Source organism: Acartia tonsa, chromosome 6 (assembly GCF_053477335.1).
Source record: "Acartia tonsa isolate MP-2025a chromosome 6, ASM5347733v1, whole genome shotgun sequence".
Classification (NCBI taxonomy): Eukaryota; Metazoa; Arthropoda; class Copepoda; order Calanoida; family Acartiidae; genus Acartia; species Acartia tonsa.
Genome location: NC_137265.1, coordinates 37,289,843 through 37,317,484, shown reverse-complemented (window position 1 = coordinate 37,317,484; position 27,642 = coordinate 37,289,843). Strand labels below are relative to the sequence as shown.

The 27,642-nt window shown below is 32.1% G+C and overlaps 2 protein-coding genes across 5 annotated transcripts; both read right to left on the bottom strand.

Annotated features, from left to right (window-relative positions):
- Positions 1–137: 137 nt before the first annotated feature.
- Positions 138–6,592, bottom strand: LOC145322559 (L-fucose kinase-like). Of its 2 annotated transcripts, none has more exons than XM_080164664.1 (14): positions 6,506–6,592; positions 5,737–5,819; positions 5,138–5,197; positions 4,925–5,000; positions 4,530–4,652; positions 4,024–4,121; positions 3,495–3,591; positions 3,085–3,144; positions 2,790–2,863; positions 2,190–2,281; positions 1,804–1,857; positions 1,265–1,371; positions 776–975; positions 138–436 (listed from the first exon to the last, which is right to left on the bottom strand). In XM_080164664.1, the coding sequence occupies exons 2-14, from the start codon at positions 5,816–5,818 to the stop codon at positions 153–155; spliced, it is 1,407 nt and encodes a 468-aa protein (XP_080020790.1). In that variant the 5' UTR covers position 5,819; positions 6,506–6,592; the 3' UTR covers positions 138–152. The 2 variants fall into 2 exon arrangements, with proteins under 2 accessions (XP_080020790.1, XP_080020791.1); XM_080164665.1 differs by having other exon boundaries at positions 138–434; positions 867–975.
- LOC145322552 (uncharacterized) lies at positions 6,560–27,606 on the bottom strand. Of its 3 annotated transcripts, none has more exons than XM_080164651.1 (17): positions 27,534–27,606; positions 26,565–26,662; positions 26,247–26,341; positions 24,085–24,361; positions 17,388–17,501; positions 16,872–16,924; positions 16,208–16,310; positions 15,571–15,729; positions 14,794–14,991; positions 14,123–14,218; positions 13,752–13,881; positions 13,333–13,432; positions 12,608–13,150; positions 10,221–10,331; positions 9,749–9,821; positions 7,734–7,823; positions 6,560–7,483 (listed from the first exon to the last, which is right to left on the bottom strand). In XM_080164651.1, exons 2-17 carry the CDS (start codon positions 26,640–26,642, stop codon positions 7,412–7,414), a joined length of 2,292 nt encoding a protein of 763 aa, XP_080020777.1. In that variant the 5' UTR covers positions 26,643–26,662; positions 27,534–27,606; the 3' UTR covers positions 6,560–7,411. The 3 variants fall into 3 exon arrangements, with proteins under 3 accessions (XP_080020777.1, XP_080020778.1, XP_080020779.1); XM_080164652.1 differs by having other exon boundaries at positions 26,565–26,665; positions 27,567–27,606; XM_080164653.1 differs by having other exon boundaries at positions 27,547–27,568.
- Positions 27,607–27,642: the final 36 nt, after the last annotated feature.

The window sequence follows — 27,642 nt, the reverse complement described above, 5'->3', positions numbered from 1 at the left end:
GACAGTCATAAAATAGTATTAGGCATGCATTCAACCTTAAACATACAGTGATAATTAAAGAAAATGTGCTAAATCAGAGAATTAGTTGTCTATTAGAGATGCAACAAATAGTGCTACAGATTCTTTTTTAAAGCCTGGGCTATAAATTGATTTTATCTAAAAAAGCCTTTTCCTGTTATATCTCTCCAAACTTGATCAGCTGTCAACTCTAAAATTTCCATTGCTTCTGGCCAAACCAAACCAAAGCAAGTTGCCGCGCAATCTTTATAATGACAAAATAATGGATCAGCCGCGCTGAAGATTGCATAACAAATGGTGTCAATGTGTAAAAGTTTGTAAGAAATGATGACAGGTTCTTTGCAATTCTCCAGAATTTTGTGTTCAACCTCCGTCAGAGGTCTTGTAATTGTATCACAGAAAAAGTTGAATTTAATCTAAAAATTATTGAGTTTTTTTTAATTCTGTTTCAGTTGTAATAAAAATAGAAGATTGATCATAATTGAGCATTTGTTTTTGTAATTTTTTTTTTTAATTTTAACTTTAAAAGGATTAAAACCAGGGACCAAAAGGGACAAGACAATGGCCTGTTTGTTGATGTATGTACCCAATAATTATACACAAAATTATCCTTTCTGTAATTGCCATAAATTTAAACGTTTGGACACTCAACTTAATGAATAACCAATAAAAATTCAATAAAAGTCCCTAAAGCTGTAATAAGAAAACATTATATGAAACTTTGGGGACTAGTGTAAAAAAAGCTCAATATATTCCTGTTTATTTAAGGCAGATTTCCCATTTGAGAATAATGCTACACAATCAGTATTTATATCATATTCACAAACAACATTATTATCATGTTTCACCTCCGGCTGACAACTTTTAATGTGATGTAAAAATTCAGATTCTTTAAGAGGGGTTGTGATAGGTAGATAACAACTTCCTTCATACTCTTTCAGTTTTAGCTCTTGCACTCTAAAAAAAGATGGAAATTATGCTATAAAAAATGGCATGTAAAATCAAACTAAGTAAAAACTATTGCATATCTAATTTTCTGCTAGATAATCTGTATGAAACATAAATTCAAAGTAATTTCTCAATGTGCAATGAATACTATTGACAAGCATAATAGGAAAAAAAACATTTTTAGTTGGCCTTTCTAAAAAAACCAGATAATTTGGTGTAAAAAATATTGTTGCATATATCACAAGATTATTAAATTGGTCAAAATATCTTTTATATATAAATAACTCTAATGCCCTACTTGTATTTATTCAAGCTTTGCCAGACCAGTTTTCTCGCCTTCATCATGGCAGGTGAGGCTGACCTACCTCGAGACAAAGTCTTCCCACATTTACCCTCTATGAAATCCTAAATTAAAAGCACAAATAAAAAGGGTTATTTTTTCGCGTAATTTCGTAAAGTTGGGTGCAAGATTTCAGTAAAATGCGCATATTAGGTCAAACTGATCATAATTATAACCAAACGCATACTATTCATTTGACTGGAAGCTTGCACTTAATTTATGGATTTACGCAAAAAAATACCCTCTCTCATAAAAAGAAATCCAGGGACACAACCCAACTTTCCCCCAAATTTGTTAGCTATATTTAAGCTTTAGAAGAACAGTAATTTTCTTGGCTGCTATCAATAGATATTTTTTGGGGAAAGGTTTCGTGATTTATTACTCAACAATTACTTATTCTCTCTCTTTTATATAAACATCTGACCTATAACTTACTTTGTCCGTTTGTCCTTCAGTGATTTTGTGTTACTTATAAATATTATTTTCAAATATTTTACCTGTTGAGTAACTTGAGAACAAGCAGAGGTTAGGATGTCGTAGTAGAACGATATCTAAATAAAATATACCTAGTAACCTTAAGTCTTGGAAAATAATTAGAAGGGGATGTAATTTAACCTAACCCAAAATCAGAGCTCAAAAGAGTAATTTGTTGTGAAAGCGCCTCTGGTTTAACTTTGACCTTATGCTACATTAATCTTGAAACAGCTAAGTAAAAGGAACCAAATATAGGAACCCTAAACTAATTTTCTAAATAATATCTATTTACTTCTACTTTATGATGTGTGTTTTTAATTTATTTTCAAAATAAGTGGAAGGAGAGTTGTTCAGTGTTAAATATTACTTTGAGGGACATCACCTAAGGATTAAGCAGCTATGTTATTACCTGTAAAATATTTTCTCCCGAGTCCACCCCCATGTAAGTACAGGCATCCAAGGGTGACATACAATGTAAACCAACCAAGGATTCTCCAACCTCTGTAGTCAATAAATCATAATTACCATTTCGTATAAAATAATTTATTTTTACTTCATGTGCTTTCACAAAAAGATTCTTTTAAGCACTTAAAACTCCCTTTACAATAATTTAAAAATTTAGTGCGGGGTTTTTTAATCCTGCTGGGACTGTCTATACTCATGATGCCCTATCCCTGCTGGGCTAACCGTTATCAAACTTAACCTAACCTTACCTAACAGTAATGAACAAAAAAATGAAAAACTCAAACAAACCCTTATTTTCAATTTATTTCAAAAATAATTTCGAGGGGAGGTTATCATTTATAATGGCACCTTTTTACTTTTTAAGAAATGTTTATGAAGAATACAAATTTAATTTAAACACAAATAAAATTACAGATTTCAAAAATCTTATCATTAGGTATACAATACTTATTATCTACAAGATAAAATTCTTTAAAGGTTCTTAAATCAGTATAACGACTCTATCATGAATAGAAATCAAAATGAATATTTCAAAAATATTAACCTGAAGACAACCAGACAAGTCCACTTAGGATCCAAACTTTGAGATCATCACCAAATAATGAATCTAGAGTTTCTCTGAAAACACATATTTTTAGTTCAAGGTGTGGCGTGCTGTAGGAGTGTGTCACTGTTCACAGCAACCTAAAATTAAAATTGCCTTTCCCTTTTGTCTTCCCTTTTTAGTTTCACCCCCCCCCCCCTGGTGAATCAGTGTACACACCACTGATTTCAAGCATAAGATTTATGCAGTTCCATAGCAAATATTTTTTTAAAATTTGAAATTAAAGAAAACTTACATATCAGGCTGGTAATAAATGTTTGTGACATGATTATTTTCAGATTTGCAAACTCCATGCCTAAATAAATTATTTAACAATGATGGTAAGTCTAAAAAAAGAAAGGGAGATGTGCTCTTCAATATTTTCAATAAGCATGGAAGGTGTAGGGGGTGGGAGAGATTACTATCGAATTAGTAGATAGAAGGAACTGATTTTTAAGAAAAGCCTTCTTTAAACAAAAAGTGTTCAGATCTCCTTCTATACATAAGCTTCCATAATCACAAAAATTCTTTAAATTGAATTTGACTGCCAATTTTCGCCGTGAGGGAGAGAGGAATTATTACTGCAGACAGTCGAAAATACTTTTACTTGTAAGGTAGCTTCTTTCCTACAAAAAAAATTACATTCTGAAATGGTAAGAATTGTACCTGGAGGCGTAACCTTTATCAGCTGGAACTGTCAGAATACAGATATCTGTATCCTCTGGTAGGGTACATGACATTTCAGGTAAACAACTTCCAGATCCTAATAAAGAATAAATACATGATATAACATTACTGGATAGAGGCTAACTAAAATTTCAATTGGCCAAGAAACACTCCAGGTAATCCTGATGGTTTAGTGCCATGATATTAGAACCAACTTGCGACGAAATTAACTCCCCTTCTTTCTATCATCTATTAGGGGAATCATAGACATCCAAGGAGGGGGGGGGGGTAATGGGGCGATTATCCCCCCCCAAACGATTTTGGGGGTACCGTAGGCACCCCCAAATTTTTTTTCATTTTACCCCCCCCCCCCAAATACGAATTACCCCCCCTTAAAATTTTTTACCCCCCCCCCCAAAAAAAAAGCTTGGACGTCTATGAGGGGAATTATTACTTTCTTTTTTTGAAGATTTCTAAACTATTCCTTAGAGGCTTGAGGAGTCGCCTCTAGCATTACTTGATGTATTACCTTTAATAAGAATATCAGTGCCAACTACAAATATTCCAGATTTCGAGGATTTTTTCAAAAGCATAGAGGCCAACTCTACTACTTTGTCAACATTGGTTCTGAAACATAATTCATGCTGAAAAAGTTCTAATCTATGATATAAGCAAGATTATTTAACAAAAATGGTAGCGGCAGATAGAAAACTTTTAAAATCGCAATAGAAATAAAACAAAAGAGGGGGAAGGATTGAATAACTGTATGTATACAACCCGTGGACCCCAGACTATCAATTGGGTCTTTGAATATTAGTAAATAGCGTCAGCAATATTCCAATAGCCTGTCGCTACAAAAGGGCAGAAAGCAATTTATATGCTAGCGGACGAAAAAGGTCCCTAACACTGAATCCAGGTAGTTGTCTGGTTTTAGATCTATACTATTACATTTATTGGCTCAATTACAAGACAATTAAATTAAGACACAGTTACAAGCATTGTTTATTGACATCAGCAAAACATTTGAAGGCATACCTCAAGGAATCCTGAGAAATAGGTATAATTCCCATGGGCAGGGGGAGTAAGGATGGTCCTAGGTGAATTATAAGAATCTTGGAATTCTGCAGAACATTAGACACAATTGTTGTGTGCCCTTCCCTGAAAATTGAAATACAACATACAAGTTTTTTAATGAAATTTAAAATATTTGCAGACAATGTACATTTAGTCCCATTGATGATAAACTGAATTATCCCCTCCGGAAGAATAAAATTAAATCCAACTAATTAAAATTCTATAAAAGTAGCTAGCTAAATGTTTTTAGATAACAGTTAATATAACGTTTTTATAAATCTTTGAGTATCAGTGTAATGAACAGTCTTGTGTCCCAACCCTTCCTAAGTACACCTCAATTATAATAATATTTCTACCTTGCGGAAAGGTGCTCCACAGCCACCAGTAGCGCATTTAAAGTTGCTCCCCCACTCCCCACCCCTGTATTCCCACCTAGGAATGTTACATCAGAATTAAAAATAATGAATGATACAAAGTTGTGAACAAATAAAGTATGTAATTGTTTATGTTCTTAACAAAAAAATGTGGAGGCAAATTAGATTTTTATTTTTTTAGATGTAACTAACAACCTGTTTTAATTCCATCATAAGGATCTGGAACAATCAGCAGTAAATCAGTTGGAAGGTAACCTGGAAAGATATATTTTTTATGTTAATAGGCTAAACTGTTTAAATACCCAATATGGTAGTATCCCTTATTCTAGAGCAGATTTGCTGAACTCTTAAAGTACCCAAACTGGAAGTATCCTTTATTCAAGAGTTAATGTGCTAAACTGATAAAATACCCAAAATGGTAGTACCCCTTATTTGCTAAACTGTTAAAATACCCACAATGCAATGGTAGTATCCAATATTCTAGAGTATATTTGCCTAAATGTCACAATACCAACACTGGAAGTATAGAGAAGATTTTCTAAACTATTAAAATACCCAAACTGAAAGTTTCCCTTATTATAGTATACATTTGCTAAAATGATAAATGCCCATACTTGTAGTATCCCTTCTACTATAGTAAATTTGCTTAACTGTTGAAATATCTACACTGAAATTATTCCTTATACAAGAGCTAATGTGCTAAACTTTTAAAATACAAACACTAGAAGTATCCCTTATTCTAGAGTAGTGTTACTAAATAAATTGTTACAAAAATACCTACAAGTAATACAAACCTAACTGTGACTGCAAGGGTTGACACCAATGTTCATAAGGACAAGTCACAACAATGCAAGTCCATCTTTCTTGGAATAACATTCTGATAAAAAAAATACTTTTACATAAGCATAGTAATTAAGATACAAATATGAATAAGCTTTGATTTTTATTTAACTCAAAATATAAAATGAGAACTTAAAATGTAAACAAACACTACGCATTATAATAAATAAACAAGTGTTAAACTCAATTATGTTTAGTAACAGACTAAATATAATGTTTATGTTAAAAACAAAGACAATGATTTCCATAAACAACAAATTAAAATATAGAATAAAACCATTAACTTGATTATATTAGCAACAAATTAACTTTACGATATATTGAGTAAATGTAATGATATAAGTTAACATTCATTAAGCAATATTGACATGAGACAAAAAAAAAACCTCGTTCAAGAGTAGCAGCGCTTATAATAAACAAGTGTTCAAACTATTTAAACTACGACCAAATGTGATTGAAGGGAAGAATTCAGCGACTTAATAAGTCAATCAATATTTTTCTTGGTGTATATTAAAAGTTATAATTTAATGTTCTTTGCATTCATGAATGTTTACAAAAAGCGCAGCTAAAAAACTATTGTGTATTTGTTTTAAAATAATATTTAAGTAAATAGTGTTTCTAAAACTAAGTATCCACACTTGGTAATTTACATACAAATGTGCAGAGCCTAAAAACAGAGAAGCTTTGCTTTATAATATTTGTTATATGTCTTATTCTATTTACCTGTCAGTTCAACTAATTGAGCAAATATAAAAAGATAACCACTACATTTTAAACCTGAAACAAAGTTTACAAAAACAACACAAAAAATACTTAACAAATATAGAATTTGGAATATCAAAACATAAATTTTTATCTTTCTTTCCTATAATACGAAAAAGTTTAAAAATAAAGTTTTACAATTAACATATATGATTAAAAATTTTAAAATTTTTTTTTTGTGATAAAGGTAGTTTTAGGTTAGGTTTAGATTATGTTATATCACTTTACATAAAAACTCTGATTGATATCTAGGTAAAAGACCATGAAGTAAAAAAAATTAATAAACGATAAATTAGAGAACAATATTGGGCAGTGTTAAGTTTAAGACACAGCTAAAAAAAAAAATTTTTAACCAGGGAGGAATATTTCACCTAAAGAAAAACTATCTTTCCTACATTTTTATACTAACATGTGTAAAGCTCCTTTCTCCCCGATCGAGTAAAAAATATTGACTATCATTAAAAAAATGACTTTTCTGCCTAATAGATAGAAAAAATTTGAATGAGTGTCCTTTTAATTTTCGTGTTTAATAAATGAAAAGAATTACTAAAAAAAAATAATTGAAATAAATCTGATATTATTGAAACTTTTTCCTTTTCGACACAGTAAATCTTTCTGTTACATAATGCATGTTTTTTCTTTAAAAAATACTTATGGGTATCACATATTTGACTTGGGCTTTAACAAATTACACTTAGACATTTAAATAGGTATTTTGATTGAATGTTTGTTATCTGCCACTTTTTGTAAATATTTTTAATGATACAATATATTATTGGGTTTTATTATTATTAATTTGAAGAAAAAAATCACAAAAATATGGCTTTGATTTAAAAAAAAAAGTTGTTATTGGTTGATGCATTTTAGTTACATGGAAGGACTTCTTGTTGATCTCAAAGATGGGATGGCTTTCTTGTATCTTATTGTTTCATCAGAATCCTAGACAAAATTCGACCCTGTACTTTCTATTCTGTCCCTTTCGTAACAACGATCCTTAAGGGGCGATTCTTCGTATTTTCACAGTAGCTTTTTCTTATTTCTAGCCCCTGCGGGAGGCTCTAACCCTAAGGGGCCATTGCCTAACCCTGCGGGGCAATCACCTAACCCAATATAAACTAACCTAACCTAATATAACCTATTAAAAGCCATTTAAAAAAAACGAATTTTATATAAGGATAATAAGTGTAACCTGTATGTCTAACGTAGGTTTAATGTACAACTTGAAGTACTTGAACCCAGAGATGTCATGACTACTAAACATGTGTTCATCCAACTTCTCCTTAAGAAGTTACAGGGATTTATAGTAGAGAGTATTTCCTTAAGGGGGGGGGGGGTTTAATGCAACCATCTCGTAATCAGTGAGCAAATGGCACTTAGAATTCGAACTTCCATCTAAAATTTTGCATGAGTAATCCTTGGTAGGTCTATTTTCCCTAAATCGAACAAAAAGTTGGAAAAGTAATGGCTAACCGCTGGCGGCTCAGCAGTTTTGCCATTTTTTGGATGTCTATAGTACAAATTATTCACAAAACCTATCTCCACCTTATTCTCGTTGCCACTCCAAAATGCTATCAAACGGTTCTAGACGGTAGCTGTTGGTACTAGAAGTTTCAAAAATGGTTATTGCTATTATTTAACATGAATTAAACCAAAAATATGTTTTAAATAGTTGATTCCTACGTAATTGATGATGAATTTACCCTGAAAATAGGCAAAAAACGGCTAAACGGCTGAGCCGCCAGCCGTTACTTTTCCAACTTTTTGTTCAATTTAGGGAAAATAGACCTACCAAGGATTACTCATGCAAAAGTTTAGATTAAAATTCGAATTCTAAGTGCCATTTGCTCACTGATTACGAGATGGTTGCATTAAAACCCCCCCCCCCCCCCTTATTAACTCTATAGATTTAGCGGCCAAACGACTAAACACGATATTTTTCGTACTAGCGGACTTAACTGACAAGACACCCACACAAGCACAGGCAAAGATTCTGTTACCTTTTTTTTATTTAAGGATTATTATATCCGGCGAAAGGAGACCTACAAATAATCTGGAATGACCAACACTTTTAAAAGCACACCTCAGAACAAACATTATAGCATTAAAGCACACACAAAATATCTATTTTACACGCATTTCTCAAGCCATGTGCTACAAGTGCATTATAGAGTCTTTGTTTTTCCAGATTATTTGTTGGCTTTCATATGCCCGTTATAGATGTACTAGAGTTGGCTCGATATAATTATCTCCCTATTGGCTAGTTTTCTATATGCATATCTATTTCTCAATAAATCTATTTTCCTCACCCGGCATTACTATCTAAAAGAAAGTAAATATTTAATAATTTAAATGAGTTTTAAAAGATTTTTTAAAATTATATTTTTTTCTTTACATTACCATCACCAAAGGGTTAATGATGATGATTACAATTTTAGTTTAATATTTGAACACACAAAATGTCGCCACAATCGAATTGTTTTAAAACATAGTTTTCTTAAATTTATCATATTATAAATTTAAATTTTCTTTTTTATGATTAGAAATTAAATACATCAATATAAGGGAAATAGCAACATGAAATGAAAAAAATGAATTTATTTTTAATAAAGTAAAATAATGGGTCTTATCGTTCTGGGCAATGAGAGTTTATTATGGATTATTGGAGCACTATGAGTTTTAATCATATATTCCTTGGAAAACTTGAGCTCGTTTATAGACATTTATTTCCTATATAGATCTGACATGGATCTTGAAGCAATTAAGCAGGCCGTTTTGTACATGTTAAAAATTGGAAGATTTCATTAAATAAAAGTAATCGCAAATATACTTAGTAAATAAATAGATAGGTAATAATCAGGGATAAGAAAATGGCCGATAAATTGATGCAAATCCCCAATGATGATACAAAAAAAAGACATCTTCTGTAGAATACAAATAGTGGTTGAAACGTTTGACCACTGAACTTAGTAAAACAGCCAAAACAAATTTTTAAAAAGTTCCTAAAGTTGTTAAGATTATGAATAAGAAAACGTCATTATAAAACTTTGGGGACTAGTGTAATAAACAGCCCAATGTTTCCATCTTCTTTTTCTGTGTAATAATACTAAAGTACTAGTACAGCTACTCCCTTATTGGGCTTAATGATTGGGCATCTTGTATTGTAAAGAATTACTTAGAAGCAAGCAGCACTCTTAAAAATTATACCTGGGTATGAAGTACTTGTTGGCCACACAGACAACATTTTGTGTAGACAGATTCACTCCAAAGCGAGCATTCACTAGGGTAAAATATATTTTTTCTTTACAAAATCAGAGGGATCAGCATATACGTCCAAGTAATTTTTTTTTTTTGGGGGGGGGGGGGGATATAGGATTTCAATATTTCACGTAGGTTATATCCTCCTCCTGGATTTCCTTGTAATAAAAGGGTGGTCTTAAAAAGAGAAAGAAAGCATTTCTACTGTGGCTCATGTCTTTTTATTAAATTCTCCAATGATGGTAACACATAGAAAAAGTGCTAAAATTTTGAATCCATTTACATTATGGAAGGCAGTGATTATTTTTGCTTTAACTTCTCATTTTGCTTGACTTCGACAGAGTTGGAGCAAATAACTGAATTAAATCGAAAAATATATCATAATTTTAGCTCTTTTGCATTATATTTTTTTTTAAATTACCTTTTAATTTTTTTCATGTACTCCTCAATGAGTATATCATGAGAGGAAAGAGTGTGCAATCTGAAGTTTATCAGGTTCTGGGTCTTGTAGCTACACAGTTCATACTCACAACTAAGCAAATGGATATATTAATCATTATTTATAGATGCTAAAGCTCCTTAAAGGTCATTGTTGTTGGTTGATAGAGAAGAAAGGAAGAGTTTGACATTTTAGAAAAAGAAAAAAACAGTTTATTTTATCTGTATAACATGGACTCATTTGTATTTGATAAGTGAGAAAAAATAAAAGATTTTAAGGGTTAATGCAATGGACAATAAATTGGTGTACAGCCCCAAGGATAATTATCATGATATAGTTTACCCTTCTGTAGATTAGAAATATTGGTTAAAATGTTAGGACACTGCTAGCTTGAACCAACCAATTAAGATTTGAGAAACCGTTCATATAGCTTTGGGTAAAGTTTAATTACAGTCTAATGTCCCCTCTCTCTCAGGATAAAAATACACCCTGATTTTACCTAATATCTTGTAAAAGGTAAAGTTTTTAGTAGCGAAGCTACTCTATAATTCACTTTGTCCGTCCGTCCGTCCGTCCGTCAGTCAGTCCGTCAGTCAGTCCGTCCGTAACGCTATGGGGGAAATGGGATTTACTCAGCTCCTATAAAAGATAGAATGCTGAAATTTTTTGACAACATTCCCATCATTAAGGAGCACAATTGACTATAAAACATCATTGGCGTTCGGACCGATTTTTAGCAGGTTTTAGGCTATTTTTATATTTTTCACATTTTTCTCCATATCTTCAGTGTTTATGGTCCGATTTTCAAAATTTTTTCAGTTACAGATATCAAAATCAAATTTCCCATCGTTTAAAGGAACAACCATGAAGGCCAGACTGCCTTTTTAGCAGGTTTTAGGCTATTTTTATATTTTTCACATTTTTCTCCATAATTTCAGTGTTTATGGTCCGATTTTCAAAATTTTTTCAGTTATAGATATCAAAATTAAATTTCCCGTCTTTTAAAGAAAACAATCATGACGGCCAGACTGCCTTTTTAGCAGGTTTTAGGCTGTTTTTTTTTATATATTTAACATTTTTCTCCATATCTTCAGTGTTTATAGTCCGATTTTCAAAATTTTTCAGTTATAGATATCAAAATTAAATTTCCCGTCTTTTAAACAAAATAACCATGACGGCCAGACTGCCTTTTTGGCAGGTTTTAGGCTATTTTTATATATTTAACACTTTTTTCCATATCTTCAGTGTATATGGTCTGATTTTCCAAATTTTTTAAGTTAAGGATTTAAAAATTTAATTTTTTGTCGTTTTAATAAAACAGCCATGACGGCCAGACTACCTTTTATCAGGTTTTTGGCTATTTTTATATGTTTTACATATTTCCCCATATCTTTGTTTATTTTGATGCAATTTTCAAACTTTTATGGTATTTCAGTATCAAAATAATTTTTCCCATTGTTATGAGCATCTTTAATATAATTTACTTTGACCATCGTCATCATGCAAAATAAAACAAGGTTTCATGTTTATTTTATCCAATAAATCTATTCTTGATTTTAGTAAAACCCTTTTAAATCTACATGTATATTCCCATCGACGATTTTTTGTGCTTCGCTACTTATGGATGTTGTCATCCTTGTTTTTTTGTTTTCTGCTATAAATCAATTAAATGCTTTAAATTAAAAAGTGCATTTAATAAAGTCTATTATAAAGTTTACATAATTTACAAAAAAGAATATTTAATTGAATAAAATCTAAAAAAAATCTAAAAAATAGTTTCTAAGGGGGGGGGGGGGGTTAATGCAACCATCTCGTAATCAGTGAGCAAATGGCACTTAGAATTCGAATTTCGATCTAAACTTTTGCATGAGTAATCCTTGATAGGTCTATTTTCCCTAAATCGAACAAAAAGTTGGAAAAGTAATGGCTGGCGGCTCAGCCGTTTTTTGCCTATTTTCAGAGTAAATCCATCATCAATTACGTAGGAATCAACTTTTAAAAACATATTTTTGGTTTAATTCATGTTAAATGATAGATTAGCAATAACCATTTTTGAAACTTCTAGTACCAACAGCTACCGTCTGGAATGAGTTTTGGAATGGAAACAAGTATTATGTGGAGATAGGTTTCGTGACTAATTTGTACTATAGATATCCAAAAAATGGCAAAGCAGCTAAGCTGCCAGCCGTTAGCCGTTACTTTTCCAACGTTTTTATTCGATTTAGGGAAAATAGACCTACCAAGGATTACTCATGCAAAATTTCAGATGGAAATTCGAATTCTAAGTGCCATTTGCTCACTGATTACGAGATGGTTGCATTAACCCCCCCCCCCCCCTTAAATAAACAAGTATGCAATTATATCCTTACCTAATCCAACATTTATTAGCCCAAGATTTATACTCTGTGACATCCATCTCTCCACTCTCAGCATCAATATCATCCACAGATGTCTCCAACTCACTACTCAACCACTCATTGCTGGAACCACTTGTCATCTCATCAGTTGACGTGTCCCCGCCTGATTGTTGGCGAGGAGGAGTATCATCATCAATTTCAATTGTTTCATAATTTGTTGTCTGCTTTGGATATTCATCATTGACAACTTGTTTTTGGACAAACTTAGGAGAAACAATCCAGGTCTCATTTCTGATTATTTTGGCTGGAGTTGTGTAAATCTCAATTTCTTTGCAGCAGCTACTGCTACCAGATCTTTTGTGATTTTCTTGCCCCTTGTGCTTTGATGTCTTCACTTTTGAGTATTGATTTTTGTTTTCAGTGTTAATTATACTATCATTATAATTTATATAATCATTAGGGTGATGCTTTTGAATGTGTAGTTGTTCGTCATATTTGGTTAGAAATATGTTATCACAGCAGGTTATTGGCAAAATTTTTGTGTGCATATCCTGAGAAATTTACGAGATATTCACAAACTCCCAACATCAGCCTGTTATTAGATGATGTGACCATAGTAGAAAACTTAAAAGCCTACTAAAGTTTTATTCTGTTTCAATATTTTATTAAATACCTAGCGGCTACGCCTCTAGAGGCTTCTTACTTTATAGGGTTATATGATATCTGTAATTTCCTGAATATGGGATTTCAAAACAGTTTTATCTTCTGAAATAAATGAGCAAATCCAACATTTTAGAGAAAAATTGTATGTATAGTCTTCTTCACAGCTAACATTATCTAAACAAAAAAAATAGATTAATAAAATATCTCTAATATTGGGCTGTTTATTATAATAGTCCCCAAAGTAATAATAAAATGATGGCCCCTTAAGGTGCGTTGTCACGAAAGGGACTATATCCATGTTTTATAATTTGTTGGCTTAACAACTTTGGGCACTTTACTGAATTGGTTGTTTCATTAAGTTAATGTTCAAACTTTTAAACCGCTAATCATTATGTGTGTATCATCATTTGGGATGTACATCAATTTATCGGCCATTGTCTTATCCTTTTATATCCTTTTATTAGTTCACCAAACTAATTAAATTTTTTTTAACCTTTAAGCTCCGAGAAGTTTTCGTTTATGGCATTGTTGATGAGCTTGCCCAAGTCCAGCTTGGACAATCCAGAATAATCCCAGGCTTCATTGCTTTCACTGTTGGTGTGGGATCTATCAACAATATCACTGGACGAAAGCATTAATTAGAGATATTAAAGTTTATTAAAATATTTGGAAGAGCTACATTAAGATCCGGTTAAAATGATACCTACCACATACAAAAAAATCAAATGGTTATTTATCCTAGTTTCTGCATCTTTAGTTTTATAAAAAATATTTAAAAATCTAAGATAGAGTTAAGTATGGTTAAGTAATTCAAACTAAATTATTAATAGAAATTTAAAATTATTATTCTATCTCAATATCCCTTGTTTTATCAGCACCACCACCGTGACTATCATTAGAATTTTCATCCGGACTATCCAACAGTTCGTCAATAAATTGGTCATTAGCTTCATGTAACTCCTTAAAATAATGGATATATTATTACTTGGATCTTACATCATCAGATTTTCTTTCTCTCTAGTGAGGTGAAATAACGAATTCCTTCTTCCTCCCCCATTACCCCATCCCTTTCTACTGGATGAACGAACAGACTAATAACTTTCTATGTACATCCATTCTTAAATGATATTTATTAAAAAGGAACTTTTCATAAATATGAGATGAAGATTAGTTAGTATATTATCAATGTTTAAACATCTATGAGTGTTGTGTAAGAATAGTTATTGATCGCATTGTATTATAGACAGCTTTCCACGGATAGTAAAATGAAAATCCCGAGTACTAATATGATACATGATTTTTTTAGCATGGCTCAGAACCAGTTCTAATCCAGCGGATATTAATCGGTTTTGAAGCCATACAGGAAAAAATAACCCTAACATTAAACTTTCCCCCAAGTGAGTCAAATGCTTTGTTACAGTCGAAAGTACACAAATTACAAAAATCTCTTAATAATACATCAAAACGTCAGATGAACAGAAAAGAGTAGAACTGCCTCAAAATTATAAAAAAGCTAAATCATCAATATTGTTAACCTGTACTTTTTCAACGACATAGGCAGGTTCCAACAAATTCAGGGCCACCTCAACTTTTTTGGTACAACTGAATTTCTCTAGTGTTTCAGACATCCGACTGTTACCACCGTCAGATTGCTTTATCCTTGTGCAATTTGGTCTCCGTTTCTGCCAAATAAACTTTTGCTTCTTCTTTGAGGTGCTGCTTTCAGAAGCCTTCTAAAATCAGGAAATTTTAAAATTATTATAAATTATCATTGATGAAAAAAGTCTAGGTTGCCAGCTACCAGGATCCCAGAATTAATAGGAATATCAAAATATGCTGCTAGATCTAGGAACCTTGCAATAATCCCAGGATCCAGGAAGCAATCGTCACCAGCAATATTTCAAACAATAAACTGCAATTGACCCACATTATGTAAATAAAATTATTACTGAATGTTAAGCAAAAAGGTCAGGCAAAATATTTTAAAAGTGAGAGAGCGTGCTCATGATTTAAGCAGGGGAGGGGGAGATTAAAACTAAAGCACTAAAATGTAAAATTCGCCCTTCCTCCTCTCTCCTCATGCAAGTCTATGCTAACGAGTCAGATAAAAATAGATTTTGATATGGCAGAACCTCCCTACCTTTTCCGTCTGCTGGCAAATTGTTTTCTGCTACTTGGCTGTGTTAATATTCCCGACAGCATTGGTTGATTTTCAAAGACCCAATTGAGAGCCGGCACAAGGTCATTTAACCCCTTCCCCCTCTAGTTTTTAACTCTAATGCTGAACCCAAATTTTTAAAATTAAAAGTTACCTGACAATTTTCTAAAGACTTTTGCAAATGATGGACCCGAGTTTTGTGATCATCCATCAAATCAATAGTTTCAAATGATCTCGGACACAGGTGACATAAAAATACTGTATTCATCTTTTTCTTCTGCTCCAATATTGCATCTTTGTATTGAAGCTCGTACTGTTTTTTGTGTAAAATTTAATTACAATTAAAATCACTTGTATATATGCTTATTTAAAGTTATTTTAGGGAGAGGGGTGGTAGTTTTTTGTTGCTGTTTATTACAATAATTGAAGTGAGTACTGGATAGGTACAATAGCAACTCAATGTTGGTAAGAATAGAAAAAAATTACCCCTATTATTTCCAATTTATTTCTAAAATAAGGGGGGGGGGGGGGTATCATTACTCAACCGGTCCTTTCTTGTAGAATCATGCATTTCTAATTGAAAAATGAAAACCATTGATAAAAGATTAAAAATTGCACTACATATTCATTAAGTTACCAACAGACAGACCGATGAGCAAAGACAGTTAGAGTAGAAATATCAAAATTATATTTCAAATAGCCCTCAGAAGATTTCATTACTATTATAGCCATGCGGACAGATTAACAAATTGACTTAAAGAGTAGCTTTTATAATTTAATTTCAGAACTGCCTGAAGTAGATTGGTATTATGCTTGTTTTTGAGATGTTTTGAAATTGTTGGAATTGTCCAGTCAACATGCTCGCCACATATCAAACAGCTGTAGTTTTTATACCTGAAAGACGTTTATTTTTATTTAGAATTCAAAACCTATGTGATGGCTAATTATCTGAAGTAAACTATCTCAGAAATGTTAATTTTTTCAGGTTATATTAATATAGGTCCGGTAATGATTTTAAGATTTATACTTCAAAAGTTGATTATCAACAAAAAACCACACCTCCAAAAAATTTAACTAAATCAATTAAGTGTAAGTAAAGTATCATATAATTAGTTAAAAACCCCATTTATGCAGATTTCTCTGAATATAACTATTTTCAAGACATCTAAATAACCCAAGGGTAGCATACTCCCGTAATCAGTAAAGTAACATCCATCAGACAACCAGTTAACCTACCCTTTGATTGCACCACATTTGTGTGGAAGTCCTAACTGTTTATTGTAATGAGTTCAAGGTGAAGGCATTACTACTCAAGCTATTAGTGTCAGTGTAGGAAACTGATAGCCAGAAATATCAGCAGTAGGCACTAGAATGGCGCAGTGTGGTCTAGACTCGAACCCTACACTTCCCCCAAGAGCAATCATTTACGCAAATGCCGCGGGTAAAAAGTATTACCTAGTTGTCTGTCCATGAAGCTTCAAATAATCACTAAACTTAATTTTGTGAACCTAAATAGAATTAAAACAATTTTTTATATATAATACATTAAATGAATTAATGCAACACAGCAAACACTTTATTTAAGTCTAAAGTACACATTTTGACACAGAGGGGACATTGGACTGTAAATTACACTGGTATCCAAAGTTTTTATAATCACAAAATCCTTTTAATTGAATCAATAACTTTGTTTACTTTATTATTTACTGATTGATTGGTTCAAACTAGTAGTACTAGTGTCCAAACTTTTCAACCAATAATTATCATTTTATCTACAGAAGGGGAAATTTTGTTTATCTTATGGGGATGTAAATCAAATTATCGTCTAAGTCTTTTTTCTTAAATTCCTGCATTTCAAAATTATAAAAAAAATTTAGGTAGGTATAGCTTGAAACTTTTCCCTTATTTTAAAAAAAATGAATGAATTTAAGTTAATTTTTTAAGCTAGTGATCTACATAATAAATACTGACCCTTCGCAGATGTTTTCCACGTGATGTTGAAGAAAAGTTCTTAGAGCACATTGCACAGGAAAAAATGGATTCAGTCTTGAGCAAACTCATAGCACCCTTTGGAGACGGCAAATTCTGAAGAAAAAAAATACACAAATGAAATTCCTTCTTCTAAGACCAAGTTTGATTTCCTTCTCCCTCCCCTTTCAAAGGAGTTAATAACTTTCCAAATTTTTTTTTGAGCGTGGGAATTATAAAAAATATTCACCTCCTAAACCATATTCCGACCAATTTGAAATCAAGCCAAATCTCTTATTTATTCTTTGTGTCCCACCCCCAAAGAAAATAGCTCAAAACCACCAACAGGACCAGTAGGTATGTATATTCCCTGAAGAGTAGAGCCCAATCGGTTCAGTGGTTAATGAGATCGTAAGCTTCAGACAGACGGACAGACATCGTTCTACTTTGTATTATATATACCTATACATTTAAAAGAGGGACGTAACTGAAGACTTTTTGATGCAGGGGGGGGGGGGGGGTTTCTCCGGAACCACTTGATGAACCGTGCAGATTTTTTGGACTTAAGCTTTTATGGGTATGAACATCTTATGGATTCAATCTCAACCCCCTACCCCAACCCCCTACCCCCTCCCCCCGGGGCTCAAAACCCTCTCAAAAAAAAACCTAGAAATGAACCTAACCTTAATTATCTCTTAAACTATTTGATCAATAATGATGATTTCTTAAACTTAAGCTTTTATGCTTATAAACTGACTTTTAGTTTAGAAGTTACCCTCCTGCCCCCAACCCCTAGCCCTCCGGGGCTCAAATTAACCATAAAAATAAACCTAACCTTAATTTTGTCAGAAACCATTTGATCAATAGAGATAATTTCTTAAACTTAAGCTTTTATGCTGATAAACTGACTTTTAATTTAAAAGTCACCCCCTGCCGCCAACCCCTAGCCCTCTGGGGCTCAAAAATCCTAGAAATGAACCTAACCTTATTTATCTCAGAAACCATTTAATCAATAGAGGTGATTTCTTAAACTTAAGTTTAACTTTATATGCTTATATAACATAAACTGACATTTAGTTTAGAAGTTACCTCCTTGCCACCAACCCCTAGCCCTCTGGGGCTCAAATTAACCCCAAAAATGAACCTAACCTTAATTTTCTCAGAAACCTTTGGATCAACAGAGATGATTTCTTAAACTTAAGTTTATATGCTTATATAATGACTTTTAGTTTAGAAGTTACCCCCTTGCCCCTAACCCCTAGCCCTCTGGAGCTCATATTAACCCCAAAAATGAACCTAACTTTAATTATCTCATAAACCATTTGATCAATAGAGATGATTTCTTAAACTTAAGCTTTTATGCTTATAAACTAACTTTTAGTTTAGAAGTCACCCCCCTGTCAACAACCCCTAGCCCCCCGGGACTGAAAAAAACCCTAGAAATGAACCTAACCTTGATTATCTCAGAAACCATTTAATCAATAGAGATGATTTTTAAAATTAAGCTATTATATGTATAAACTATTTTTAAAAGCGAAGCTTTTCTATAATTAGGGTCGGTCCGTCCGTACGTCCGTCCGTCCGTACGTCCGTAACGGATAGCTTTTTTCATTAATTTAGGCATGTTAGAATTGTCCTATCGATTTTTGCATGGTGACTCCTTTAATAGTTAGGTACGATTTAAAAAGCGTAGCAACTCTATAATCATCACCAAAATGTCCGTACGTCCATTTTAAACATGTTAATTTTTTTTACTTTAATAACAACAAATTTTTATGTGATCTAATCATCCGATTGATCTGATTTTTGGTATATTGATTCCTGGGACAACAAAGTATAAACGAAGCAACTCTATAATCAAGTCCTAAAAATGTAAGTATGTCCATAAACATTATCCTGAATCAAGCAGTTTTTCAACAAATTTACTTACAATTTTGCTTTGAATCTTACAAATATATATTATGATTATTAAGTTCTGACACTATACAAGTGTAAATGACTGTTTGTCCTACCGTTTCAGTGCTTCGCTTTTATGGATGTTGACATCCTTGTTTAGTTTAGAAGTCACCCATTTGCCGCCAACCCCTAGTCCTCCGGGGCTCAAAAAACCCTAAAAATGAACCTAACCTTAATTTTCTCAGAAACCATTTGATCAATAGAGATGATTTCTAGGACTTAGACTTTAATGGTTTAGGAGTCACCCCCCCTGCCCCAAACCCCTAGCTCCCCGTGGCTCAAAAGCCCCCTAAAAATTAGCCTAACCTTCATAGAAACAATTTGATCAATAGTGCAGATTTATTTGACTATAGCTTCTATGGTTGTAAAATAAATATTAAATAACGGATGACAACGTCCAGAAAAGCTTTTAAATGATAAGAAAGGATCAACAAAAAGTGACATTAAGTTAAAAGTCAGCATGTTTTAAATGGACATTTGGACTTTTTGTTCATGTTTATAGAGTAGCTACACTTTGAAAATCGTACCTAAATGCTATAGAAATCATAACTACCGAAAAAAAGGCTAACCCTCACAGACCATATCTGCATATTTAAAAAAATTTACTAAAAATTTGAGTTTAAGTAGGTACATTTTTTTGGGGGGGTTTGAGCCTAGGGGGGCTATGGGGTTGGCGTCCTATGAACTAAAAGTTAGTTTATAACCATATATCTGACAAACAAAAAAATAGTTTATACACATAAAAGTTTTAGTCCAAAATATCTGAACTTTTAATAATGTGGTAACTTATAAAATAAAAGTTAGTTTATAAGCATAAAAGCTTAAGTTTGAAAAATCATCTCTGTTAATTAAATGGTTTCTGAGAAAATTAAGGTTAGGTTCATTTTTAGTCTTTTTTTGAGCCCCGGAGGGCTAGGGGTTGGGGGCAGGGGAGTGACTTCTGAACTAAAAGTTATTTTATAAGCATAAAACCATAAGTTTAAGAAATCATCTCTATTGATCAAATCATTTCTGAGAAAATTAAGGTTAGTTTAATTTTTGGGGTTAATTTGAGCCCCGAGCTAGGTGTTAGCAGCAGGGGGTAGACTTCTAAACTAAAAATTAGTTTATAAGCATGATAGCTTAAGTTTAAGAAATCATCTCTATTGATCGAATGGTTTCTGAGAAAATTAAGGTTAGGTTAATTTTTGGGGTTGATTTGAGCCCTGAAGGGCTAGCAATTGGTGATAGGGGGGGGGGGGATGACTTCTAAACTAGAAGTTAGTTTATATGCATAAAAGCTCAAGTCTAAGAAATCATCTCTATTGATCAAATGGTTTCTGAGAAAATTAAGGTTAGGTTCATTTTTAGGGTTTTTTTGAACCCCGGAGGGCTGGGGGTTGGCAGCAGGTGGGTGACTTCTAAACTAAAAATTAGTTTATAAGCATGATAGCTTAAGTTTAAGAAATCATCTCTATTGATCAAATGGTTTCTGAGAAAATAAAGGTTAAGTTCATTTTTGGGGTTGATTAAAGCCCCAGAGGGCTAGCGGTTGGTGATAGGGGGGTGACTTCTAAATTAGAAGTTAGTTTATATGCATAAAAGCCCAAGTTTTAGAAATCATCTCTATTAATCAAATTATTTCTTAGAAAATTAAGGTTAGGTTCATTTTTAGGGTTTTTTTAGCCCCGGGGGGCTAGGGGTTGGCGGCAAGGGGTGACTTCTAAACTAAATGTTAGTTTATAAGTATAAAAGCTTAAGTTTAAGAAATCATCTCTTTTGGTCAAATTGTTTCTGAGAAAATTAAGGTTAGGTTCATTTTTGGGGTTAATTTGAGCCCTGGAGGGCTAAGAGTTGGCAGCAGGAGGGTAACTTCTAAACTAAAAGTCAGTTTATAAACATAAAAACTTAAGTTCAAGGAATCATCTCTATTGATGAAATGGTTAAGAGATAATTTAGGTTAGGTTCATTTCTAGGTTTTTTTTGAGCCCCGGAGGGCTAGGGGTTGTTGGCAGGGAAGTGACTTCTAATCTAAATGTTAGTTTATAAGCATAAAAGCTTAAATATAAGAAATCATCTTTATTGGTCAAATGGTTTCTGAGAAAATTAAGGTTAGGTTCATTTTTAGGGGGGTTTAGAGCCGCGGGGGGCTAGGGGATGGGCTGGGGGTAAGGGGTTGATATTGAAACCATAAGATGTTCATACCCATAAAAGCTTAAAGGGCGAATATAGGTTTGATATAATATGAGCTTATTTCAAAGGTGCCATTATATAGATTATAAATAACTTAAAGTTATTGAAATATCTAATTGTATAAGTCTGTTTATAGCTTAAAACCTGTCTAACTCAAGATAATATTATGTAATTAGTGTGGTTCCCTAAGAAATTGAACACCCTAGCATCACACAAGGCTTCGTAGCAAGGTTGAATTAAAAAGCTTTCGTTAAAGGATAGTCGTAATAACGTGGAAACCAATTAATCAGGGGTAAATATACCCATCTTCTACCTTCATACAAATTATATAAAGTAAAATATTTAAAAGTTTAAAAAACATTAAATAATGTAAAAAGTAAAAAAAAAATAATCGATAAAATTTTCTTGGAGGAAGAATGATTTCAAATCCCTGTTTTTTTAAGGTTCGTGTGTGTGTGTGTTAAAATTGCGTACTTGAGGGTTTTAATATTTTCCAGAATTAACCAATGATCTTTGTACAGAAAATAAACTTTAAGACGTATTATTTACCCTAGTCAAAACTATTGGCACACTTTTACGCAAATTATTTTTACGCTTTTTAAAAATTGAATTAAAGAGTTTATAATCTAAAATAATAAACATTTAAATTATCATTTAAGATGCGTGCCATTGTAATAGTCAATCAAACTTAAGCAAATAGTCAAAAAAAAGTCTTGTAAAGGGCTAAAATAAACCATTTGTCGTTAATCTCATTTATCATATGTTCAATTGAAACAGAAAATTGCAAAATCTACTTAAGGATTTTTTTGAATTTTTAAAGGGGACTATCCATGAACGAGAGCACATAATTCTAAGTACCTTCCAGCATTGATCCTACGTATTTTCTTTCAGAATATATTAGGTCACCATATATCATTAATGTATTGACGAGAAAATTTATGTTTCACCATGTTTTTTTAGGTATTTAATTGATTTTGAAAACTTTTATAAAGCTAATTCTTTTAATAAAATGGATATTTGATGATACATATGCGAATACTCGTGTTATATAGATTGTAATTTAATCAATACTAGCATTAATTTAAACATACATATGAGATATAGTAACTGTGCTTTTAACTTTTTAAAAATTTTTATCATTTGACACATAGACAATTAAAGACACCCTGAACTCAACAAAACGTTTGATAGAATTTTGACTTAAAAACCTGAACATTTTTTTACTTTTCTTCAACTTGAAGTGGTGAAACATAAACTATCCACGAACGAGAGCACATAATTCTAAGTACCTTCCAGCATTGATCCTAAGTATTTTCTTTCAGAATATATTAGGTCACCATATATCATTAATGTATTGACGAGAAAATTTATGTTTCACCATGTTTTTTTAGGTATTTAATTGATTTTGAAAACTTTTATAAAGCTAATTCTTTTAATAAAATGGATATTTGATGATACATATGCGAATACTCGTGTTATATAGATTGTAATTTAATCCATACTAGCATTAATTTAAACATACATATGAGATATAGTAACTGTGCTTTTAACTTTTTTAAAATTTTTATCATTTGACAATTAAAGACACCCCGAACTCAACAAAACGTTTGATAGAATTTTGACTTAAAAACCTGAACATTTTTTTACTTTTCTTCAACTTGAAGTGGTGAAACATAAATTTTCTCGTCAATATATTAATTATTAATAGTGACCTATAATATTTTGAAAGAAAATACTTAGGATCAATGCTGGAAGGTACTTAGAACCACGTGCTCTTGTTCGTGGATAGTCCTCTTTGGCATAGATATTCTAAAAGTATGAAATGGCACCTTTCATATAAGCTCATATCATATCGAACCTATATTCGCCCTTTAAGTCCAAAAAATCTGCACAGTTCATCAAGTGGTTCCGGAGAAAACCCCCCCCCCCCCCTGCATCAAAAAGTCTTCAGTTACGTCCCCCTTAGTCCTAAGCAATAACATGATTTTCAAACCAGAGTTGTGGATCCGCATTGATTGTATGCGGATCCGGATCCTCCAAATTTGGTCAGTGCAGATCCGGATCCGGATCCTTGACAATATAAATAAAATCACCAAATTTTTAAAAAAATATTTGTTCCTTATCCTTAATCTCGAAGTCAAAAATACTTTTAATTTTTAAGTCTGAACCTAAACCTTAAAGATAGGCTCTCATCACGAGAATGTCTTTATAAGTGACTATTTTATATAAATTTAGGTAGATTTTTCCATTTTTTCCGCATTTTTTTGAAAGTGCGGATCCTTGCGGATCCGGATCCACAACTCTGATTCAAACAGTCAAATGTTTTATTAGAACTAAAGTCTTTCTCCATTTTAGAATATTTTTTTACACAAGGATGACAACATCATTAAGTCCATAAATATAACAGCAATTAGGAGGTAGGGAAAAGTGAGAATAACATATAGATGCTAAGTGTTTACATACATCTTTACAAAAATTTCAGAGGTCTATATTAGATAACTGCCAAAAATTTCTTATAAAGTTTGATATATTCCAGACAGAAACGAGATAGGAAAGAAACTATCAAACATACCTCTAAATCAACGATTTCGACAATGTTTCCAGTTTCTTGAATGTTGTCAGAGTTTTTCAGATGAACTTGATCCAAGTCAACTTTGGGTGCTGATGGACATTCTGACGTTTGTGTGATTTCAAGTTGTCTATCAACTTCATTTGCTAAATTTTGAAATTTCCTAACTTCTTCAGTTATCCTTTCTATGGATTCAAATGATGTTTCAAGGTTAATGCCGGCGTTTGATTTATCATTGAAATATTCATCATTTTGTTGACAGTGTGATGTTATGGTTGTCCTTAACATTTTAAAATCTTATTAACCATTTGCATAGTACATGGGTTATCAAAGGGGACTACCCACGAACAAGTGATTCTAAGCAAAATCTATTATTCTTTATTTACCCCATTGTGCACAGTAATAAAAGGGGACTATCCACGAACAAAAGCAAGTGATTCTAAGCACCTTCCAGCATTGATTCATAGTATTTTTTTAGTGAATATACTAGGTTTATGTTTAATATTTGGTTTATCAACTAAAAAGTTGTGCTTCGCTATGGTTTTATATAAAACAAGGATGACAACATCCATAAGTAGCGAAGCACAAAATTTCGTGGATGGGACTGACGGCCATTGTTGTTTTCTAAAAACGACGGGAAATTTAATTTTGATATCTTTAACTGAAAAAATTATGAAAGTCGATTAATAAACACCAAAGATATGGGGGAAAATGTAAAAAATAATAAAATAGCCAAAAACCTGCAAAAAAGCAGTCTGACCGTCATTGTTGATTTCTTCAATTGAGCGGAAATTTAATTTTGATATCTTTAACTGAAAAAATTTTGAAAATCGGTCCATAAACACCAAAGTTAAGGGGGAAAATGTAATTAAATATAAAAATAGCCAAAAACCTGCAAAAAGGCAGTCTGACCGTCATTGTTGTTTTCTTCAAACGAAGGGAAATTTAATTATGATATCTTTAACTGAAAAAAGTTTGAAAATCGGACCATAAACACCAAAGATATGGGGGAAAATGTAAAAAATATAAAAATAGCCAAAAACCTGCAAAAAGGCAGTCTGACCGTCATTGTTGTTTTCTTCAAACGATGGAAAATTTAATTTTGATATATCTAACTGAAAAAATTTTGAAAATCGGACCATAAACACCAAAGATATGAGGAAAAATGTGGAAAATAAAAAATAGCCTAAAACCTGCTAAAAAGCCGTCCGACCGCCATTGATGTTTTATAGTTAATTGTGCTCCTTAATGATGGGAATATTGTCAAAAAATTTCAGCTTTCTATCTTTTATAGGAGCTGAGTAAATCCCATTTCCCCCATAGCGTTACGGACTGACGGACGGACAAAGTGAATTAGAGTAGCTTCGCTACTAAAAAATTTTAAATGTAATCCATTTTTTGATGCAATATCATCAAATGCTTTGTTGAGTTCAAAGGGCAAAATAAAAGAAAAGCATCAAATGCTGTACATTGCAAAAGTACGTTAATTAAACTGTTTAAAATATTACAAGCTACCAACCATTTTTAATCAAAATAATATACTTTTGTGTCAAAGCTTTTATACAACAGTTTGACATCAAAACATTTGATGTTATTGCACTAAAAATGCTTAACATTTCAAAGTTTTTTTTCCAAAAATACTATGGTGAAACCTAATTTTTAGTCGAGAAACCAAATATTAAACATAAACCTAGTATATTCATTAAAAAATGCTATGGAAAAAATGCTGGAAGGTGCTTAGAATCACTTGCTCTTGTTCGTGGATAGTCCCCTTTTATTACTGTGCACAATGGGGAAAATAAAGAATAGTAGGTTTTAAGTATTAACAGGTCTATTTTAATGTTTATCAAGAAGAGTGCACTAATACCCCCTCTACTTATTTCTTAAATAAATTTAAAATAAGGGGGGGTGACATTTATTTCTTCCCTATGCCTAAACCATGTGGGAAACTCTAATCCCACAAGTTACAACAGTAGTCAGTACCAAGTATAACCTAACCTTGACCTAATGTAAGTAATAATTAAACAAATGTATAACTAAGCCTTCCATTCAATTTTTTTTTAATTTTAGAAATCAGGTTTAAAACCCCAAGTGGGCACACAAAAAATTACTGGCTCTAATATGTTTCCTTTAGTTGACCAAAATCCGGCTCCTCTGATAATTACCTATTGTTCAGTTGGGATAAATTGTGTTGATTTGTTACCATCATAACCTTCTTAATATTCTCTTCCTTAACACTATGCATGAACAACAAGTGATCCTAGTATAAAATAACCCTTTTTAAAACTCATCATCAATATTTATTCACTTTAAAAATATTTTCATCTCCAACACAAAATACTTTTATGAAACACAAAATAAGACCTAAGGTTCAAAAATATTTGACTAGAGATTAAAAAATTAAATACATAAAAAAATCTAGATTCGATATATGGTTCCAAACCATGGTACACAACCTTTTTCTCATATACTTAAATACTTACCGCATAGTTGAAAACCTCGATAACTTGATCACACAGAAAACAAATCCAATTTTGGTCCATTGTGCAAAGTACAGCCATTCACCAACAAGATTAATCTTCTAAAGTTTTAACATTATGCGACAGGAATTTTTATCAGGGGGGGAGGAGACATTGGGCTGTTTATTACACTAGTCCCCAGAGTTATATAACAACGTTTTCTTATTCGTTGGCTTAACAACTTTGGGGACTTTCAATTTGTTGGTTCATTAGGTTAAATTTTGAAACATTTCAACCATATATTGTAATCTACAGAAGTTGTAATTTAGTGTATCGTCATTAGGAATGTGCATCAATTTATCGGCCATAGTATTATCCCTTTACATTTTTAATTTGTATCCACTGAACTCAGATATTTCATTGGACATATAAAAATAGAGCTAATGAAGATTTGGTTTGTAGCTGTATTATATACTTCCGAATCAGTCAAAAGAGATAACTCAAAACCAACAGATCTTTTGGTGCTTTTCTGAAAATGGTGGACGAAAATCGGTAGGTAGGTATTACTTTGACAGGGGTGTATATTCTACATGGGATCTCCTGCTCAGGGGGGGGGGGGCGAATGTAAAAATTAAGAAAACTGAAAACATTTTTTCCATTTCCCACCCCTCCTTGGTGAAAAAAACTATTAAAAATGTGTGGTAGGAGGGATAAAATAAATAAAATATAGAGTTCATTAAATATTTTTCCATTTTCCCCCTACTTGGTGAGAAAAAACTAGGGGGGAAGAAAAATAAAAAATTTTGTAGCAGGGGAAAAAAAATAAATCTTGTGCAGAATATACACCCCTGTACTTTGATGAAAAAGATTAAGCAATTAAATTTAAAAATTTCATTTAAAGAGTCTTAACGCTAATAACCTAAGCAATCTATTCAAAGGAATCACCTTCTACCTTTAAAACCTGGTTATTAAGAAACTTTTATTAATTTTAACCTTATTTTGTTACCATGGCTCACTATTTAATTACAGAATAACCATCTTTAGACATTTTACATTTTTAAACTCTAGAAAAAAAATTATATAGATAAAACTAAGAAAAAAA

Excerpts from the sequence above, each read along its gene's own strand:
- LOC145322559 (XM_080164664.1), bottom strand. The coding sequence starts at position 5,818 with ATGTTATTCCAAGAAAGATGGACTTGCATTGTTGTGACTTGTCCTTAT. Across the intron at positions 4,653-4,924 it reads GTGGAGCACCTTTCCGCAAG|GGAAGGGCACACAACAATTG; the intron begins GTAGAAATATTA and ends TTCAATTTTCAG. Across the intron at positions 4,122-4,529 it reads ATTTCTCAGGATTCCTTGAG|AACCAATGTTGACAAAGTAG; the intron begins GTATGCCTTCAA and ends ATTATGTTTCAG.
- LOC145322552 (XM_080164651.1), bottom strand. The coding sequence starts at position 26,642 with ATGGCTGTACTTTGCACAATGGACCAAAATTGGATTTGTTTTCTGTGT. Across the intron at positions 16,311-16,871 it reads CTTCATGGACAGACAACTAG|GTATAAAAACTACAGCTGTT; the intron begins GTAATACTTTTT and ends AACGTCTTTCAG. Across the intron at positions 7,484-7,733 it reads AACCTACGTTAGACATACAG|GATTCTGATGAAACAATAAG; the intron begins GTTACACTTATT and ends AATTTTGTCTAG.